Raw genomic sequence first — 21,962 nt, 5'->3', positions numbered from 1 at the left:
CTGATTATTCTACCTTCTCTCATCTATATAATGTCTAGCAATCAATATCAAGTGGCGCTACCTGCAATACTCACAAGCCCAGGTTATTGTATAAGGGTGATGCCACTAGCCTAAATTTAATGTGACAGATGTACTCGCCTTTGTTGCATTAATATACTTTGGATCTTGTATTTACAATGTAGTCTATACAATGAAGATTGTATTTAAGTATACGTAAAATTAAACAATCAGTTTTAAAGAAACACTTACCAGTAAACGGACTGTATTTAAATAGCTCTTCTCTAGTCTTATTGACGTGCTTTACAGTACAAAACACATTCTCACACATCCATAAAGCACCTACATATCTGTATATCTATTAGCCACCATAAATTACTGGTCATACTAGAACAGCAAAACCTGTGTGTGTGTGTTGAAGTGAGAAGAGTTTCTTTATTAGGGCCCGAGCACTGACAGACAGTGAAGCCCTATTGAAATTGTAAGGAATATTATTTTAATTATTCAGGCAAATGAATTGGCTTCTTGAGGGCTTTAACATTCTCAAATTCTTACCAAAATTTGCAGAAAATTAGAAAGTGCTAAAAATGTACTTTTCATTATTTTTTTTATTCATGATTTAATTTAAGCGATCTGCGCACATCCTGCGCAGAAGCGGACTGCGCAGGATTGATTTCATTTTTTAATTTACATAGTGTAAGGTATTCTGCAATTAATAGGTGATAGAAGTCCTGCCAATTTTAGGGGTTCAGTATCTTGCCAAGGACACTTCCGCATGCAGATAGGGAAGAGTGGGGATTGAACCGCCAACCTTCTTGTTGAAGAATGACCACTCTACCGCCTAGGCCATGGAGGTTGTGGGTCAATGTTATAAATATTGTGATTGAATGTTAAAATTGATAGATATGTGTTGACGTTTTTAAAAGGCACTGATGATAATTATTATAAAACCTCTTCTCAGTTAAATCATATTTTGAGAATACTTGAGCCTTGAGCCAGAGAGTGAAATGCTCCTTCCTTATACCCACATGAAAGTGAGATTTAGAGCTGGTTATTATTATACTTGAAGTCATTTGTTTTTATAATTACAAAATGTCATTAAGATTTACAGGAGTCATGATATTAGTATTAGTATTGAATTGTAGTTTTTTAAAGATTTTAACATTTTTATTCGTAGGATATCAGTTCACATCAATAATTATCATGATAAATGTCACAGTATTATTTCTTTGGAGTTTAAAGTCTAGTAAGCAGAACAATTATCTGAGGCAGACTGATTATGTGCTATGTTATATTGTTGCATGAATTTATCTTTTTATTTTTAAGACGAATAATGTGATATGTCACAGCCTCTCTAATTTAAAATTCAATTTTTCACTTTACAAAGGTCTCATGATTTCTTTAAGCTCCAAACTGTTCAGGTAAAGGAGAAACACGAAACACATTCATGTTCAGGATGGCTGACGCAGGCAGAAACAATTTAAACACCCAGTTTTTCATCCAACATAAACAACAATTCGCACAGGTTTCCTTTTATATTGTGCAACCCCAATTATTGTGGTTTGTATCAAATAAATGTCTAAATTGCATGGCATGGTTCTTCATTCGTCATGTTTTTTCAATCAATACATCTGATCAAATAACACAAAGAAAGCCAAGGATTGCAGGTAGTTACATTCAATTTTGACTTTCACAGCTGTATTCGGTTACATTTGCCCTTGTCTACTTCTTGCTGGGCTTCCAGTTGGGGTCAAAGTGGCTGCGGAGATGTTCCCAGCATTGGTAGTAGCTCTTGTCGAGCCTCTGGCACGTCTGTAGACCCCACTTGGTCACAGCCATACTGAAGGATGACTCAAACATAAAAGCCTAAAGGAAGGAAAAGCTGCGTATTACATCACAGGTTTTACAGATAAACAAAATTGAAACTTTATATATTTCTTTTATACCATGGTGCCCTCAGCCACCCTCTCAGGCTTGAGTTCTGCAGTGCTGCTCTTCTCGAAGCACTCAGCGTCAGGGCCGTGTGGAGTCATGATGCTGTGGAGGCTCGCTCCACCTGGCTGGAAACCCTCCTCTTTGGCCTCATAGTGGCCTTTGATCAGACCCATGAATTCACTCATGCAGTTACCTGAAGTCACAAGAACACGGCAGTGAACTGGGAACAAGTGGTGACACAGATCTCCACTAGGTGGCGTTATAGGCCTGTGGTGAAACCAGACCAGCTGCACTGTGGTGGGGCCTCAGTTGGATAGAAGTCATGCAGCAGGAGTGCATCACCTACCATCTCGAGGCTGGTTGGGTAAATACAGATGTCAGCTTATGGTTCATTTAAAAATTAGCCACTATCGGTACAATTTGAAAAACGATTTAAATGCTGTCACTTCCAAACAGCCCAGCTCTAAATAGAATTGTTCTTCTCCCTGGAAAAATGTGCACAAGGCAGTTCAGAGTTAAAGCGAGGCCTGTGTTTGTTTCTTACGGTGATAGTACGGTGGACGTAAGGTGTGGTCGGACACCCCCCACCGAGGGGGGAAGATGACAAAGTCAGCAATGGCCACACCCGGTCGTGTGGATTTGGCAGTCAGCACAGTAAAGATGGATGGATCCTGTATGAAGATTACAATACACAAATATGTGATGTTTTGAGACGATGCTCACAGATGTTACTGTACTTCATTAAAAGCAAGAAATGAAGCAAAAATTAACAGTATACAATATGTTTGTATTTAAAAGCCCTGGTATTGTGTCAGTGTGCTCACCGCATGGTCGAACGCCACACAGTTGATCACCATGAAGTTCTTCAGGTCGTATTTGTAAGGCGTGTAGTTCCCGTGCCAGGCGACCACGTTGAAGGGAGAGAAATCCTACGTGAGGAGCGAAGAAAACAAAACAAATAAGACGAGTCTGCCCGAGCGACAAACACAAAGGACTTCAAATTGAGCTTTTCACTGGGGAAAAAAAGGCACAATGAATAATTCCTTTGAAATCTTAAATTCCCAGAGAGTACTTCTTGACATAAAGAGAGAAAAGAAACGGTCATAATGAAAAGGGTTGATTGTGAAAAAGAGGGTGCGCTTCTTTCATTCTTTCGTTTTCTTTCTTTCCCCCCGTTCCTTTGCGATACGAGGCTCCAGGTATTACGGGGTAATTGGCCGCACAATCCAACTTTCCCAAACTTTGAGCGTTTTGCTGTAACAGTGGGCGCAGAGATATTTCTTTATCTTGATTGTTAAACCACAGCAATTTTATATAGTTTCTCTGTTCTGGTAATGTCACTGTGAAAGAAAAAGACATTCAACAGGAGCTCTAAAATCAATATAGTTCATTACAACTCAAGCTGCCTCGCGGCTGACCTCCGTGCTCCCTACACACAGGAGCAGCTGACACACACTGACAAAAAAACACGTACGCACATATTCATACATAGACTTGTGCATAAGTAAATTCACACATAACCAATAAACACATAAACACACACACACATACACATACTCAATTTACAGCAGTTGCCATAACAAAAAAAGGTCTTTGGGGGAACCCAGTGAAGGTAATTTCTTGGACATTCATCTGCGGTAACTCCACTACATTCGATTAAAATGACGGGGAAAATGGAGGAGAGCGAGCACTGGCACACACATGCACACAAAACACAAACACATTGGCCCAGTCAAGCAAATAATAAGTTAATTTGAGCAATTTCAGCGCGCTGCAGGGGAACAAAACAGCAGGAGCCGACGGGAGGAGCAGCAGCAGCAGCAGCAGCAGCCTCTTCCCCCGAGATGAGGCTTGTGTCCTCCCTCCACCTTATTTTCATACCCCTGTGGCCCCAGCATCCAGGCTCGGGGACCGGTGGACACCAGGAAGAGCGTGTGACCTATGACCTCCAGCCCATAACGGTGTAGATGCTCAACCAGAGATGGAAAGTGTTTGTTTTGCCACGGAAAAATCTGTATCTCACCCTTGTGTACTTCCAGCGATGAATAATAACAGTGTGGCTTGACACGGTTTCTACGGTTACAACCCCCCCCAGCCCTCCGCCCCTGACGAACCTCTCCTCCCACCTCCTCTTTGTCTCAAAAACCTCCTGGCAGACGTGTTGTGTCGATCCAATTACGCGCCGAACAGGACATTTTCTGATGAGGGAGGATCGCTCCCCGAGAGAAATATATTGAAATTAAGGCTTAACTTGTAAAAGGTTTTTCCTACAAAGTGACGCTTCGCGGGGGAGCACTGTGTGTAGCTCCAGAATGCCTTAACTAATTATCGGTGATTAAGACTCATGAGGGAGTTGAGGCGGAAACCTGCCGAACAGATAACAGCCAACGCTCCCATATTAAATCATGAGGGACGCTAACATCGGCAGGAGCGGCTAATGGATTATATGCTTCACTTGGGCAGTTTCCTGTTAGTCCCCGTTGCGCTTCGATGGTGTTTGCTGAGGCGGACGCAAACTTAAATAGGGTAAATAGGGTAAATATGCCACATGTGTGGGTCACTGTCATGCAGCCTCTGTGCACATGTGTGATTGCGCTAGCACACAAAGTGAAATGTCAGTGAGAGGAAGCACCTGTTGGCAGGCAAAGAGCTTCCCCTGGTACTTGTTGATGACGCTGAAACCTGTGGCCACCGTGCGATCCTCATAACAAGCAACTGGACACAGGAAATCTCTGGGGTTGGCCAGACCATTGGCTCCTGAAAAACACACAAACATTTGTACACACAAGGACATGCACACACAAAACTAGAACGTGTCTGAAATAACTCCTGCGCTACTATATTTACGTAGTCCAGCATTTCATTTCAAAGGCCGAACTCCAAATAGGAAATGAATGCATTATATGTTGCCCTTCAAAATACCCAGAATGTACTTATGAGGCCACGTGCACTAACACATGAGCAACGTTTGACAGAAAAATGGATCCGCTGCATAGCTGTCAGCGATTTTGCTGAATGATGATGATAATTAGTCTTTTTACTGCCGTCTATTGAGTAATATTATGGATGGTCTATTATATAGGGGGTAATGGATGAGCAAATGAGGAAGTGATTTCTGATACAGCCCTCATGCTAGTGGCTCTGTCAGGGTATAATTAGGCGTATGAACAAGCTAATATTAGCACAGGTCTGTGGATTACAGTGTTCACCAGTTGAATTTGCTTGCTAGCATGTTAGCACGCTAACATTTGCTTATTAAGTACAGCTAAGACTGATGGTTCTGCAGGAGTTTGATCATAAATCTGAGATCTGGGCAAATAAATTAAACATTTAACCTGATGATGGAGCTGAATAAAAAGTCTCAAGAATCATCAAGTTGAATATAATTCTTTGTGAGCGCAACATGAATGTTTTACCAACATTTCAGAGAAGTTGGTCTAGTAGTTGTTGAAATATTTATAGTTTGCCCATATATATGGTGGATCAACAGACCAAATAAGGGGAGGGACTAATCCAGACTATAGGATGTTGCAGGAGTGGTGACGTACACTCATACATTATACAAACACACACCTATGGGTCCCAGGTCAGGGAGTTCATAGTGGGCTCCATACACCTCCAGTATGTAACCTCTGGTTTCTCCAAACACGTCCACGCTGAAGCGCATCCCTTGCTGGAGACGATACATGAGAAGAGGAGGAGAGAGGACATTTAACTGTCTGTGCTGTTGTCACCAATCCTGAGGATCAGACTTTCTGCAGCTCAACACATTTTTAGAAAGAAACCAGATATAACATTGGCAGCAAATTTAAATTATATTTGTACATATAGAACAGAAACATATGATGAGAGTGTGGGAATAGAAATAGAAATAAAAGCAGGGGTACATGCATTTACATTAAATAATGTATTTGATTTTAAATATGGTATATTATTTGGCTTGGGGGCAGACACAGTGGTAGATCTCTTTAAGAAACTGTATAAATGAAAAAACATGGCGCTCACCTGGATGACACAGATCTCGTTCGGCTCCACCATCATCTTCCCAAACTCCGTAGTGATCAGGACCTCTCCCTGCTGCGGGACTAGAGACAAACAGACAAGGAGAGCGATGGAGAAAAGACAATCTGAGGCAGGAGAAGGACCGAGGATTGAGCTATCATTGTTCTCGTGATAAACAACATTGAAAACATCAACAGCCCTTTTCCCTCACCAATCAGAAAGTCTCCATCTGAGTTGTTGAAGCACCTGCAACAGGAGAATGAAAATGATATTTGTGTTTTTTCGCCGATATGAAAAAAATACATCTATATCTCACACAGTCGGCTCATTTGCACACAAACACACACTCACCTGTCGACCATGGAAGTGTTGCAGGTATACACATGGATGCCAATGCCATTGCGAGATTTGGTATCTCCAGCACCACAGAGTGTGTGCAGACCCTGCGAGATACACAAAGCCACAATCAACCAATCAACTGACAGTATCTAATGAGTGAATATTATCAGGAATAAAAAAAAAATTTGAACTTACAGCCACAAAGTCCACTTTCTTGTCTGTAGGTTTGGGAATGGTGAATGGAAGCCATCGCAGCTGGGAGAGAAACCTCGGAGTCAGAATCTACTTCTATAGTAACTACAGACAATTTAAACGAATACATCGTTTTCGCTGAAGTATTAAACGCCCTGGAAACACATTTCCCCAATCAGTTCAATTCAGTTTAGTTTATTTAGGCCAACAAAACATATTTTAAACTAAGGATATGTTACCAAAAAAGCAAGGCAATACGTGGAATACATCAATAAAGGGCATTAAAAATATATTAGACTTATTAGACTCTTAGACTTTCACGATGGACGAGCTTCTTAACATCAGGGACACAACACCATCTGATTTATGTCCCAACTTTCTCGCATCTTCCGTGGATTTAGTTGATTTACTGGTCAAAGGTGCGGTGCTCCTCGGCCACGCAGCGAGACTGAGGCGGAGACGGAGAGGAAAGCGCGCTGGGGCTCTGGTGCGCTTCAGGGAGAGAGGATTTCGCTCATCACTCCCGTGCATTCTCCTCTCTAATGTCCGCTCGCTGTGCAATAAGATGGACGAACTGCGCCTTCTCATCCGGACAAATAGAGACTTCTCCCTCTCTTCTGTATTCTGTTTTACTGAATCGTGGCTGACCGAAGCCACACCGGACTCCGCCGCACAGCTGACCGGCTTTCAGCTGTTACGCGCGGACCGCGACCCGATCCTCTCACGCAAGGCAAAAGGCGGAGGGATTTGTTTTTATATAAACCAGGGCTGGTGCAGCGACGTGAAAGTCATTTTACAGTCCTGTTCTCCGGACCTGGAAACTTTTTTCATCACCTGCAGACCGTTCTACTCTCCCCGGGAATTCACCTCTTTCATCCTGGCTGGAGTCTACATCCCCCCGCAAGCTGACGTGCGCGAGGCTCAACGACAACTCGCTGAGCAGATACTGGGAGTGGAGAGAAGGAGAGAGAACACATATTCCCCCGTTATTGTCCTTGGGGACTTTAATAAGGGGAACTTATCTCAGGAGCTCCCAAAATATAAACAGTTAATTAAATGCCCGACCAGGGGGGAGAACACCCTGGATCACTGCTACAGCACCATCAGCAAGGCTTATCATGCAGTCTCCCGCGCTGCCCTGGGTCTGTCCGACCACGCTCTCATTCACCTGATCCCGGCTTACAGACAGAAACTCAAGATTTCTAAACCTGCTGTGCTGAGATCAAAGAACTGGAGCAGCAGAGAAGCTGTGGAGGAGCTGCGTGACTGCCTTGAAAACACAGACTGGGACATTTTTAGAACTGCCACTTACAGCCTGGACGAATATACAGATGCTGTGACGTCCTACATCAGCTTCTGTGAAGACCGATGTATTCCAACACGCACCAGGGTGTGTTATAACAACGACAAGCCCTGGTTCACAGCAAAACTCAAACAGCTTCGTTTGGAGAAAGAGGTGGCCTTCAAGAGTGGGGACATGGATAGGTTCAGACTAATTAAATACTCGTTTGGCAAGGAGATTAAGGAGGCCAAACGACTGTATTCAAAGAAGCTGGAACAACAGTTTGCAGCCAACGACTCCTCGTCAGTCTGGAAAGGCCTTCGGGTGATCACCGGCTGCAAGACCAAATCCCCCCACTCTGTGGAAGACTTGAGACTTGCCAACGATCTGAATGACTTTTATTGTAGATTCGATAGACCCTCTCAAACCCCCCCCGCATCTATCACACCTCTTCTCCCCAGCCTGGACAAAGACACTAGCCCCCCCCACAAAATGGCCCCAGACTGCCCCATCACCTCCATCCCCCCCTTCACACCTCTCTCAATTCAGGAGAGAGATGTAAATAAGCTCCTGAAGAAACTGAACCCCCGCAAGGCAGCTGGACCAGACGCTGTCTCCCCCTCTACACTGAGGCACTGTGCGGATCAGCTTTCTCCATTGTTCACGGACATTTTCAACACCTCACTGGCTGAATGTGTTGTACCCGCCTGCCTGAAAACATCCACCATCATCCCCGTTCCCAAGAAGCAGAGGATCACAGGCCTTAATGACTACAGACCAGTCGCCCTGACCTCTGTAGTAATGAAGACCTTCGAGCGACTCGTGCTGACCCACCTCAAAACTATAACCAACCACCTCCTCGACCCGCTGCAGTTTGCCTACAGAGCCAACAGGTCCGTAGACGATGCAGTCAACATGGGACTCCACTTCATCCTCCAGCACCTCGACTCCCCCAGCACCTACGCCAGGATCTTGTTTGTGGACTTCAGCTCCGCATTCAACACCATCTCTCCAGCTCTTCTCCGGGACAAGCTGACCCAGCTGAGCGTGCCTGACCCCACCTGCAGGTGGATCACCAACTTCCTGACCGACAGGAAGCAGCGCGTGAGGCTGGGGAAGCTTGTCTCTGACACCCGGACCATCAGCACTGGAGCCCCTCAAGGTTGTGTGCTCTCTCCTCTCCTCTTCTCCCTCTACACCAACAACTGCACCTCCAGCCATCCCTCTGTCAAACTCCTGAAGTTTGCCGACGACACCACCCTTATTGGATTAATTTCCAATGGGGACGAGGCCGCCTACAGAGAGGAAGTTAACAGCCTGGCTTCCTGGTGCAGCCAGAACCACCTGGAGCTGAACGCTTCAAAAACTGTAGAGATGGTGGCAGACTTCAGGAGGAGCCCAGCCCAAACCGCCCCCCTCACCATGTGCGACTCCCCAGTTAAAACAGTGGAGTCATTCAGATTCCTGGGGACGATCATAGCACAGGACCTGAGGTGGACGGAGAACATCACCTCCATCACCAAGAAGGCCCAGCAGAGGATGTTCTTCCTGCGGCAACTGAGGAAATTCAGCATGCCGCGGAAAGTGATGGTTGAGTTCTACACAGCCATCATTGAGTCCATCCTCACCTCATCCATCACCGTTTGGTTCGCTGCCTCCACTGCCAAGGACAAGGGCAGACTGCAGCGGATCATTCGGTCAGCTGAGAAGGTCATCGGCTGTGACCTGCCGGCTCTCCTAGACCTGTTCCACTCCAGGACCAGAAAGAGAGCAGGCAAGATCATCGCTGATCCTTCCCATCCCGGTCACCACCTGTTCCAGAGACTTCCATCTGGGAAAAGGTTCCGGGCCGTCAGGACTAAAACCTCGCGTCACCTGAACAGCTTTTTCCCCATGGCAGTGGGGCTCACAAACAAGCCCCCCCCATCACACTGACTCTGCTGACCCCCCCCCCCCCCACCCTCGCACATAATTTATAACACTACATTATTGGCACTACCACCAATCTTTGCACCTTAAAACCGCACAAAACACATTTACTGTATATATTATTTTTTCGATATTGTTGTTTTTTATATTGATGTTTATATTGCTCTATATTGTTGTTTTTATATTGTTGTTTGTAAAGTGCACCAACCACACCAAGGCAATTTCCTGTATGTGAAAATATACAAGGCAATAAAAAGAATTCTGATTCTGATTCTGATTCTTCTAACTTGAGCCGTGAGTTCCCAAAGGAACACAACCTTTGGGGGGAAATTAAAGCTATGGCATTTTGTAAAATTCACATATTCTCATCTTTCTTACTTAAAAGACAGGATTAATACCATATTCCTATTTTTAGGGTATGATGTTATTAGCAGCAGGCAATTTGATTAGCATGAAGACAGATACTAGGGGAATACAATCAGTATCTGTTAAAATAAGAAAATCAGACTTTTAGTCATTAATTAAATTTTGTTTTGTTTTTTGTTTACTTCTTCATAATTCTGAGCCAAGCAGTGTGTATCATGCTGTTTTCCTGTTTAAGAAGGACTCAACGATCAGGGCCTCCTCCTGTTCAGCCTTGATGTACCTGGTTAGGATCAGGCTCCACTTCATCCCAATTCTCTGACAGATTCCCACAAGGCACTGCGGTAAAAGGCTTGTGTTTGACGGATGGGATGATGCGGTACAACCAGCTGGAGAAAGAAAAAAGGACCAGTATTAAGATATTTCCCGTGCACTGTGTGTGGACTGGTTTTCCTGTGGGAGACAGAGGGGTACCTCCTCTTATTGGCCGGTCGGGGGCAGGTGAAAGCAGAGCCAGAGAGCTGCTCAGCGTAGAGGCCGTAGGGACAAACCTGAGGATTGTTCTGTAGAGACACAACACACACACAACACACAGTGTATTCAGACAGGATGTCAATGGTATAAACTCTGTGTTATGGATTGTGTAATATTATCTTCAGCTCATGCGTGACCAAGGGAGGTTTTGCTTTTTTTTTATCTACTATACATGCACATAAGATACATTATTGACTTGCCTGGTCATCTTCTATTGCAGTTCCATTGCAGTTATATAAGTGTGGTTAGTCAAATGACGAAGGATGTGAAAAGAAAAATCTAAATGCAGCTGAATAAATTATACTTTATCTTAGGATAAGACTGTTTACATTTTCCTGTGAAACGAGGAGGAATCACTAGGTTTCGGTTTTAGTCACCCTTCCTAACGTTTAATTTGTTGCACTAGGTAGTTGTGCAGTTCACGTAAGCACAAAATCAATTAATAAACTATTGGATTAATAACTCAAATTAGCCCTGTGTGTTTGTGATTGCATAAACTATACCTGTCCCTCGGGTAATGATCCAGGACAGCGAGGGTCTTCAGAGGAGAACTCATTCCCGAACCCGCTCATGTACTGGAACAGACAGACAAACATTTAACACTCACGGCAAGTGACAATGAAAACTAAAAAAAACTCACCATGCAGCCTCATTGTAATGCAGGATAAATGTGTTCATGCTGGTTATAATTAAATCTGAAGGCTTGTCATTAGGCCTTGTCTTTCTGTTAATTGTTGTCATATTGATTCACATTAGATCTTTGATAAAACAAACTGCAGTTACGCCAAATTTCTCCCCTTGTACTCATCCATTAGTTTTGTGCTATTGTGTTGCAGAAGCAGACTAATTATGCTAAAAATCCTCCGGAGCACAATTTGATCAATACTTCAATTATGACAAGATTATTATTCCGCTATTCTCCTCTGATGACACTGATCACCAGCCCTCACAGTGGGTTCCCTGCCTCTGGGAAACATGAACTTGGCAAGAAGGTAAAGAAAGCTTGCTGAGTCACTGTTAGTCTGCAGAAATCTCTCTCTCACACACACACACACAGGCAACTTAATAGGTTCCATATGTGTGGGTTTTGAGTGTAGGGTGCCTGAAAACATTTAGAAAGCTCCAGTGTTTAGAGAGTGGTGTGTGAAGTTGGATTTTTCTGAGCTTGTGCTGTTAAATCGAGTTAGGGTTTCGAAAAACCCTTTTTCCCAACTTTTACACAGATATAAAGTTATATTGTTTAATTAAGATCCTTCTTAAAATATAATACAACCTCATATTGACCCAATATTTTAAATCTAAGATATAAGCATGAATAACTTTAAGTACAACAGGTCACTCAGCTGCTTCAGAGCTGGTTTCCACCAGAAAAAAATGAAAACAAACACACTGTAAACCAGTATTTAAATGACTTGTATATATGTGGAAGCCAAGAGCAGAACCTGATGAGAATATCACGTTTTAAAGGGGCTTATATGTTTGTTCTACTGAAAAAGAAAACCACTAAAATAAGTCTGTGCTGCTTTTGAGGCATTCCTGCACCACATCTGGGCAGCTGCTGAATGAAGCCCTCTGATTGGCCAGACTGAACACCTCCCTTCAGTCAGCCTGTATGTCTCTGTTTAGAAAGTATTTGTAAGTTATCACAGTTTATTTGTGCACGTTCTGTTGCGAAATATGCATTAACAGTTTAAATACAACTTTTACTTTGTTTTCCAAACATTTAACCCCAGCATGTTTGCATGTTCATATAGTCTGATCCTTGGTTTGTGGGTTTTTAGGTCTAAACTCTGGAGAATGAGCTTTTCTTAAGCTGCAAGTAGTTTTAAACAAACAAAATGCAGCCTTACCTTTAGTCCAGCCATTGTCGCGTCTTTTAAAGCTTCTTGGCAAGAGTGATTTAGGAATTTTTGTGTGACTCCGAATGCATCCCCTGTTGGACTAAAGTCCACTGCAGAAAGAGTGCATGCTGGTATGAAGGGAGCTCAAAAGGGGGCTGGATTTATACTCTTTCCTCAGTCTGGTTGTTATTAAGGATTGACAGACTGGGTTATGCAGCAGCAGCAGCAGCAGCAGCGGAGGGGAGAGGACAGAGAGGATGGCCCAACTGTGAGCAAACAAGTATCAGTGTCACTGGTAACTGCCCAAATAAACAAGGATTATTTTGTATTAAAAAAAGTTGGAGGTGCAACACAGGTAACAAATATCGGACACAGGGAATAAATGAAACAAAAATACTGAACACATCTCATAGGTAATAGTGTCTGCCAATACAGACAAACAGTCTGCACTAGCTGCAGTGGAAGAAGAAGTATTCAGAAATTTTACTTTGGTAAAAGTAATGCATTCAAAACCTTACTTAAGGAAAAGTGTGCAAGGAAAAGTTAAATCACATCACAGTGAAAGGTTTTTTCCGGTGATGTTTCTGTGTATGCTGCATTTAACTACAAGATTGAGCTCATTTGAAATACTTCATATACTGTAGAATAGTTTAATCCACAACAGTGCATCATATTCTGTGAGATCATCATAAGTCCGTGAGAACAATATATCGAAAATTGGCCCAGTACTCAGCCCTGTGACGAGGCCTTTTATAGTTAATCCGAGAGGTTTTCTAAGGTAGAACACATTTAGGACCAGTCCATCCTTCGGCTGATCCCAGACAGTCAACATCAACACATGTGGTTTACATTGTCATTTGAAAAGTAACTAAAGCTGTCAGACAAATGCTGTTGAGTAAAAAGTATTCCCTTCTGAGATGTGGTGGAGTAGAAGTAGAAATAACACTTATGTAAATGCACCTAGTTAGAGTACTTGAGTAAATTTACTTTAGTTACTGTCCACCACCAACTAGATGATAGATTATCATAAATAGTGTATTATATTCTCTCAGTGAAATATTAGTCGATAAGTCTATGAATGTTATAATGAAGTAAGGCAAAACCAGCAGACTATAAACTGGTAAAATGCCAGCAGATAGTATTAGTCTGCATTATAGTGAGAGTCACCCCGGTCAAACTGTGGTGGCCTCACATGCTCTGATTGAGCAAACAACTGTGTCGTGCCAATCCTTACGTCCTTCAAAGAAACCATCTCGGCAAAAGAGTCTATAGAAAAATGTAGCCATCAATTCCAAACTTTTGATAGCTTAAGTTTTATTCATTATTTTTTTTTTTCTTAATAGACGCTTTAATATCCAAAATTGACAGGGGCGGATCAAGAGTCAGGGACAGGGGGGCACTGACCCCATCTGTAGTCTGATAAACTACACTTTCCAATGATATATGAAAATGTCTTTATAATGCTATAGAGCAAAGAGGAATAACTGAAATATGCACCTTACTCAATCAGAAATTGTGGAGGGACATACAGTGTAATTGGCCCAGAATGGCCCCAGATTAAGAAACATCCTTGATGCCACTGCACATTTGTAATGGTTGTTTGAAGAATACAAGGCGTGCTGGCCACCAACCGGCCGGCTGAGATCATCCTCTCTCTGGATTTAATGCACCACTGGTTGATCAGATTGTCCATAATCTCATCTCTTATGCTTCACACATGCTGCGTGGCTGTTTTATTAGAAGCAAGTTATCGTTCGGCTGCATTATTAATTGACTTCTATTTAAAAACCAGCACAATCCACAGACACAGCCTCTGCATGCTGCACTGAGCAATCCCCTCTTGGAATGAACAACAGCAAAGGCTTCCAAAGAGGCCCTATACATTACTTTAAGCAAAATTTATTCAGCTCATTTCTTGGAAAATAGATGTCCAAAACGATGGGTACCTAATGTCCCACATGCAGCATGTATCAAAAAGAATCAATTTCACCTTCTCTCAGTCTCGGCTCGCTTCCCCCTCTTGTCTATTTCTTTTCTTTTTGGGAGGTGTTGGGGAAGGGTAAATGACGGCAATTCTCATAGCGAGGCGCAAATAAACTCACCGCAGCAGAAGTAACTGTGCTCCGGCGAGGCGTGCAGGCAGGCCCGGGCCCCCCGCTGACAGCCAGTCAAGGTGCTGTGCCAAAGACGAGAAAACCCAATGGCAGGAAAATATCACGTCCCGGTCTCCGGAAATTGATCTGCTCCTTGTATGGAGAAAGAAAATGAGCGATTTTAATTCCAATCCCCGAGTCTGATGATAGAATTCTAGAGTAGCCTATTTGGGTCCGGACTGGGCGGCGTCTGTGCGTTTTAGGAGAGGCAGGAATAGCTGGAGACGGTGGAGACAGTTATATATCTATGCATGCGTGAGTGGGCCGTAAATGCTTTGTTATTAGATGCCTGCTGAACTCAATGGCTTGATGGTAAATGGCACACTCACCTGGCAGAGTCTATCCCCCATATGCATAAACAGCAAATCTGTTTCTCCCTGTGTGTCTCCCTCACACACACAGTAAACTGTTGTGTGATGACATCTTCAGCCTTTCATAGTAGATGGTGGACACAATTCACATACACGAAACACACATATTGTTACAGTATGTGCTGTTTTTTGTGCCGTCTGACCTGTGCAGGTTTAGCATTGGGTATGCTTCCAACAGGCACCATTGAATCTGCATTGCCAACAATACAGTGATAGGGAGGATCGACCGTGCCAAAATTAAAAAGAAAGAAAGAAATATTCGAATGAAAGAATAATATATAAATAAGCAAGTAAATGAGGAAAAATAAAAACTTGAACAAATGTAAAATGTAATATTATCTATAGTAAAGTTTATAGTAAAATGTGATTTAATTTATGTTAAACTTTTTGTCCCCTGATGATCTCTATTGCATACCATAATAATGCAGATGACAGTCGAGCACCGTCCTCATCCACGGCCCAGGAAAGACAAAGCTTTAACCGATCCAGGTTATAGAGTTGAGCCCAACCACCTAATTAACATACAGACACAGAAATACAATATGTAGAAATACAAAAACATAAATATACAAACAAATATATTACTCTATAAATAAATGAATGAATAAATGTAGGAAAACACATTTCACTTATTTATTTCTACATGCATTTTTGGTCATTTTTTTATTTCTCTATTTATTTGGGTATAGTTGGTCCTCTATACAGCAGACTTTACAAACAAACCTTTAAAGGAGAGAGTCACAGTGGCTAATCGGTGCTTCGACTAGAACCAGGGCAGTGTATCGTATCTACACACACATAGAGTCACACACACATACTGTATATCTCAAGTGTACTTCTGATTAAATTAATCAGGCAGTAGCAAGTAGCAACAACTAATTAGCGTGTTCTTACACACTCCTGCTTTTGTTTCTCCGCGGTAATGAGATTCCGTCGGCTTCTCTTCACCCGTCGCCGAGCTGAGAGCAAAGCACATGTCAGACATTCTCTTATAGGCAGCAATCATCACATAATACAGTATGGATGGATGTTGCACCGACACATGACACGAGATGAAGCCTTTTGTTCATCTGCTCATATCAGATCAAATTAAACCACGCCGGCAATTCGAAAAATTGGCAGAAGTGCGATTTGTTCCCTTGAGCTGCACAATTTAATAAGACGCAGAGAACAACAACATATCAAAACTTAACTTTTATGAAGGACATGAGTACACGTGACACCTGAATTGTAATAGCCTGCCTTCATCTTGTGTATCACTGGAGGCTAACTGCTGTATTTGGATGTCACATCTAACAGGAAATGGCTCGGATTCGTGTATTTTGTAATTATAGCCCTGTTACCCACTGTCGCACTTTAATGTTAAATGACTCCTGACATGATCCATCCAGAGACACACACACACACACACACACACACACACACACACACACACACACACACACACACACACACACACACACACACACACACACACACACACACACACACACACACACACACACACACACACACACACACACACACACAAAGTCTGACAGCTCCATTTAACGCTGATTAGATTTGCAAGGACATGTAGTATACCCTCACTATGTCTCCCTACTCTCTCCCTGTCTCTCTCTGAGTAGGCTGAGTATCTCCTGAATCCTATCTGTCGCCGTAATGTTATGCAAATGGTTTAATATGAAGATAAAAGACTGCTGCAGCGTGTGGCGCTCTCCTGGTTCACAGCCTCGGGTTTCCAGGACGGTAACTCTGGCGACGAGGGCACTATTTGGGAGTCATTAAATGATGGCCTTCCTGACATGCACCCGCTCACCGCCGCCGCCACCCGCCCTGAGTTGGCCATTAAAGCTGCTCACACCCACACCAAGAACCACACACACACACTCGCACGCACACACACAGTACAGACGCCTTTTAGCGCCAGCTCCCAGTTTCTTACACATCACAGTGTCACAGAATAGAAAATTACACTCTCCTCCCACAGAGAAAATTGCTTTGGAATTGCTTGGTTATAAAGATGTGCTTTAAAGAGAGGGGGTGCATGCAATGAAAAGATAGGACACACACAAACACAATTACTTAAGCACTCTGAGGACAATTCTTACAAGTTAATCAGAGGATTTACCAATTATTGATGTCAAAAGGATTTGGCTGCATATCTCTTCTGTGGCCTATGTTTATGCATGTGTTTGTGATTTACATTCAAGGTGTTTAATATGCATTTGTCTCTGTTGTTGTGCTGAATAATGGCCGAGCATATACACATGGATGGCAATCTCCAAATGAGTGGTTTTCTGCACAGCCCCTGTACTGGTTCGCTTGGGTTGCAACTGTAGCTGTTTGGAAGTATGTCCAGATGAGTTATTAAGCAAAGCGAGACCAAAGAGCCCCAAACATTAAGGCTGAGGAAGGTAAAATAATAACTCCATGCACGACAGGAGAGACACAAGACGTATCAGCATCAAGAGACAAGAGAAGCGTGACTGAGAGGAAAGTGATGAAATAGAAAGTGGAAAATGGTAGAGAAGTCAGAAAGAGGCAGAGCAAAGATAGAAGATTAAAATAAGTCAGGGAGGACAGTGGATGGATCAGGCACATTGAGAGTTAGTAGCTTCCCGAGAGCCAAATGGCCCCTATAACAGAGAGCATGTGAAGAGGATGTTTGTACTGGAAAGCCGACAAAACCAAAACACGCTTTACTACACAGTTGGTCAAATTGTTGAGCAAAACTTTAGCCTATTATGTAAAAGAAATGTCAATTTTTTCTATTTCAGCTTTTTACAATTTTGATACAAGCCACTGCATCACTGCAGTAACTTTAAAGATGGACAACATGACTGACCCAAAAGTGATGCCAAAGCGTTTGGTTCGCCACCCGGTGGCAGGTTGCAGTACAGCTCATAAATCCTGCTTTTCTCCATGTTAGTGGGTGGGACATGGACTGAACTAAAAAGTCAAGGTACTCATCAAATAGGTTTTCTCAAAGATGGCATCTGTGTCTTTAGATTTATTCAAGTGTAAATGTTTCTCGTAGATGGGGCTTTAATTTGTTATTGAACATCATGATTGACAGCTGAGACTGACTCGCGATTGGTTGAGCTGTCTATCAGTGGGGCCTTTAATCACTACTGCACAGACACAAATCTGCAAAATGGCAGCGTTTGTATCTGGGATATTTTGGCTTAATTTCTGTATAGTCTTTTCTGGAGTCATTTAAAAACATTTGAAGTCGATGCTTAGTAACTGCTCTGTCTTTGTAGGACAGTGTAGGTCATTCACGTCCTCTCCAAATACAAACATAACAATCTATTTTTGAAAGACTGAGCCTCCACTACCTGTAAGAAGTAAATTGCTGTAAAATTGTTGATAAAAAGTCGCTCATGCAGCTGCATTTATTGCACGTGGATTAAAGGGGAAAGTTTGAAAAGTAAAAGCAACAACATGGTTTCCACAAATTAAGCGATTCCATCCGTCAGTTAATTAACAAATCACAGAGTTGTGAATATCTTTGTATTCATCCCTGCAACCTGTTACTCTCTGGAGCTGGACGCTGTAGTGGCATGCGGTAGTTAACATAAAATGCCCGGTGAGCGGGTAATGAGTCATAGCGGGTCCCAATTGTCTGCCTATAGGATATTCTGTCACACTGTCTCCGTCTGGACCCGGCCCAGCAACTCACCAGACACCTCATCACAAATAGAATTAGCTTCCCGGACAGAACCAAAATGAGATTGGCTGGATGTTTGGCTGGAAGCGTAATGGCATTGGGGTGCTGGTGGTGTTTTCCTTGCAGGGGACCCAAAGGGCAGGAGTGTGTATCAGTTCAGACACTTCGTATGGGGCCAGTTATACTATTCACCCCTCCCTATGATGCATGTGGACAGGTGCTGAGGATGCCTCCTCTAAATCTGTAGTTTAGCTTGGTAGTTTTGAGGAGTAGTCTGAGATGTGAAGAGGGAAACTTGAGGTGAATGGTCTTTGGACGAGGAATGGGTGTGTTCAGCATCAGGGAGCGAGGAGGGTGGGTTTATATCTGTGTGGTTTTCTCATCCAAGTGTGTGTTTGCCTGGTGCAAGAGTGCGACTGATGTTATATCAATCTGGGCAATGATTGTGTGTGTATTTTGGCGTGTAGGTGCACATGTGTCGAGCTCCGTTGCTGTGTATGTGTGTGTCCGTCCCCAGCACCATCATTAGGTCGCAGGCAGTCCCAGTGTTGGGGGTGTAGCTCGGCTGCTCCTGCTCCTCTCAGGCCAATTTAGGGGGAGAAAAGCACTTCGATCCTGGCCTGCAAGTCTGAGGGTCCCCAGCGGGAGGCAGCGCAGCCCTGCAATCTATATTGGATTTATTCCTTTCCCATCTACAGGCCCCACACACCCCACCGAGAGGAAGTCTCAACTGCACTCTCTGTCCCCTAAGACAATATGTTATGGTACACACATGAGTACACATAATCGTGTAAACACACACATGCGGACTCACTTTGGGAGGCGCACACACCTGAGTCTATCGTCAGGGCACACTCCCCCACAGCAAGGAAGTTACACAGGCACACTTTCTGTCCCTGTGGGAGTTGCACTGAGGTCAAGATACTCTGAGGTTTGTGAGAGAGAGAGAGAGAGAGAGAGAGAGAGAGACAGACACACACACACACACACACACACACACACACACACACACACACACACACACACACACACACACACACACACACACACACACACACACACACACACACACACAGAGAAAAAGGGGATCATCCGAGCTGTTTGAAGCTGACCATTGTTTCTCTCTTCGAAAATATTGTTCTGATTTCCAAAGGCCAAGGTACAAAATGCTTTTTTATCACATTAAAACAAGAAAAAAAGAATTTACATAAAACTCAGACAAGGTCAGGGAGAAACGAGCTTCTTAATTTAGTCTAATCAACTGTCATTTGCATCGCGCCATTTGCGCAAGGTATTGCCACTAACTGAATAAATGGACTTCTTCAGACTCAAGGGGGGGCACTCCGGCTTTGATAAGCTGGCAACATAACTGATTTGCATATATTACTTTGATTATCTCATTACTGGGATGATTCTTGCGGAATTTTTGACACTCGCGCAATCGAATTAAAATGAAGGCACGCAATCAATAAAAGGGCAACGCGGCTGAGACAACACGCCGCGCCCCAGGTTTGCATGGTCAACTTGTGGTGATGATGATGAAGCCGGGGATGATGATGGTGGTTATGATGATGATGTGGCAGATGACGGTTATGGCCCTGATGATGATGACGATGATGATGACCTCTTCAGCTCACAAGCTCCCCGACTCCGCGGTGGGTTCACGAGCGCATCGGGCTCTCGATTCCTGCGATCAAAGCAGTAATCAGTGGAGACAATGGGGGCCGTGAAATTGCCGCCTTCGTTCGGGTGACCTCTGCACCGGCCATGAATCCAAGAGTGGCCTGCAGGCGGCTCATGACCCCCCCCCCCCCCCCCCCCCCAACAATCGATAAAAGGGCTCACATCTTTCGTCCGACTCAACCCATCTGAAAATGATGAAAGCATGCGTAAAAAGCGGGCACGCCTCTGATAATCTTGCAGTGCAGTCGCCACAATAACCTGATCGGGTGATGGGAGTGATGGGTTCACTCCCATCACTCCCATCACTCCCATCACTCCCATCACTCCGGCTGCAGCTCCAAGGTGCGATCAGGGTATCATCTGGAATCACGAGTGACACTAAGTAGCCCATGAGATATATGTCATTTGGCGTAATACAGTTCTCTGTGTTCTACAATCTTCGAAGCCTCCGATGAATTACGACAAGAGGCTCGTTTGTGGCCACACACAATTTGCTGGAGGGATTTGGGCTGCAGCTCCAAGGTGTGATCAGGTATCATCTGCCGCCCGAAACCTTCAAACCTGGACTCATGAGTGACACTAAATAGCCTTTAGGGAATGTATCCTTTGGTTTATTTGACTTCTTCCGAAATTATGCCTAATGTCCTTTGTTTTCTAATCTTCAAAACCCTCCAATACATTATGACAAGTGGCTCATTTGTTGCCACACACGATTTGCTCTCAGGGAAGAAGATTTGGAGGCTCGTAATAGACTCTAACCGGAGCCGAGGCACACGTCCATGTTTTAAATCCGTGGTGCAAATAATTACAGGCCTTGGAAATTGATTTCCCTGCGACCTTCTCCTGCACACGAGGCCCCCCGAGTCCCCCTGGTAAGCTACTTCTGCTGAAGCATTAAGTCATTAATTATTTTCCTTACATAAGGACAAATTATCGAGTCAGTTGAACGAAATTAGAACCCTTTGTTTCTGATCAGACCGCATTACCGCTGGAAATTACGGATGATGGCTGCGTGCGCGCTCGGCTTTGTTGTTTCGATCATCGCCTGTCGCTCTGAACCCGCGCTAACAAAGTCATTAAATTGACTCCCTCTCGCTCTCATTATGCGGGCTGTTAATAACCGCTAATTAACTTTGCTTACGCGCGCCTTAAAAGCCTCCCCCGCCCCCCAACACACACACTCCCCCCTCTCTCCTTCCCGTCTTTTTCCTGCTCGGCCTCTCAAGCTGAGAGCAAGTGTCCAATTATGTCAGAGCGCGACGACGGATGGAGGATAAGTCGTCGAGCCAGTAGATGCGTGTGAGGTGGCAGATATTTACACGTGTTGCATTTGGGATATATTATTCCCGCATGTGCAAATGCATGATATCTGGTACACACGTGGATGGGGTGCGTTCCTTCCAATGACTTCTCCAAAACGAACGTGCGTAAAAGAGCAGCCGATTAAGCGAGAGGCTTTGGGTGGCGACGGTGACCCCCTCGTCCTGTGATGCGTTCAAGTGCATGGTTCTATACGTTATAATTACTTACCTGTTGAAGCAGTGTGCTATTCCAACCAGGAGATGGCGCCAATTGAATGACCTGCACGGTGAAAGGAACCTGCTGGTCCTAAATCAAGGGAGCACCGTGGCCTTGGCCTGTGAGCAGAGACATGGAGCCGGAAGAGAG

At 43.9% G+C, this 21,962-nt stretch overlaps 1 protein-coding gene across 1 annotated transcript; it reads right to left on the bottom strand.

Annotated features, from left to right (window-relative positions):
- Nucleotides 1-1,142: 1,142 nt before the first annotated feature.
- hgd (homogentisate 1,2-dioxygenase) lies at nucleotides 1,143-12,643 on the bottom strand. The gene is made up of 14 exons (XM_053412643.1): nucleotides 12,424-12,643; nucleotides 11,077-11,148; nucleotides 10,514-10,602; nucleotides 10,323-10,428; nucleotides 6,469-6,528; nucleotides 6,286-6,377; nucleotides 6,146-6,180; nucleotides 5,938-6,017; nucleotides 5,506-5,605; nucleotides 4,565-4,689; nucleotides 2,757-2,861; nucleotides 2,477-2,603; nucleotides 1,944-2,125; nucleotides 1,143-1,863 (listed from the first exon to the last, which is right to left on the bottom strand). The coding sequence occupies exons 1-14, from the start codon at nucleotides 12,436-12,438 to the stop codon at nucleotides 1,720-1,722; spliced, it is 1,332 nt and encodes a 443-aa protein (XP_053268618.1). The 5' UTR covers nucleotides 12,439-12,643; the 3' UTR covers nucleotides 1,143-1,719.
- Nucleotides 12,644-21,962: the final 9,319 nt, after the last annotated feature.

This window comes from Pleuronectes platessa, chromosome 20, assembly GCF_947347685.1.
Source record: "Pleuronectes platessa chromosome 20, fPlePla1.1, whole genome shotgun sequence".
NCBI lineage: Eukaryota > Metazoa > Chordata > Actinopteri > Pleuronectiformes > Pleuronectidae > Pleuronectes > Pleuronectes platessa.
Note: the sequence above shows the minus strand (reverse complement) of the source record. Positions and strands in the feature narration are given on the sequence as shown.

What these genes read in the sequence shown, in the direction of transcription:
- hgd (XM_053412643.1), bottom strand. An exon ending in CGACCGGCCAATAAGAGGAG is followed by an intron (nt 10,429 to 10,513) that starts GTACCCCTCTGT and finishes TTCTTTCTCCAG; the next exon opens with CTGGTTGTACCGCATCATCC. An exon ending in AGCTCTTTGCCTGCCAACAG is followed by an intron (nt 2,862 to 4,564) that starts GTGCTTCCTCTC and finishes CTCCTCACGTAG; the next exon opens with GATTTCTCTCCCTTCAACGT.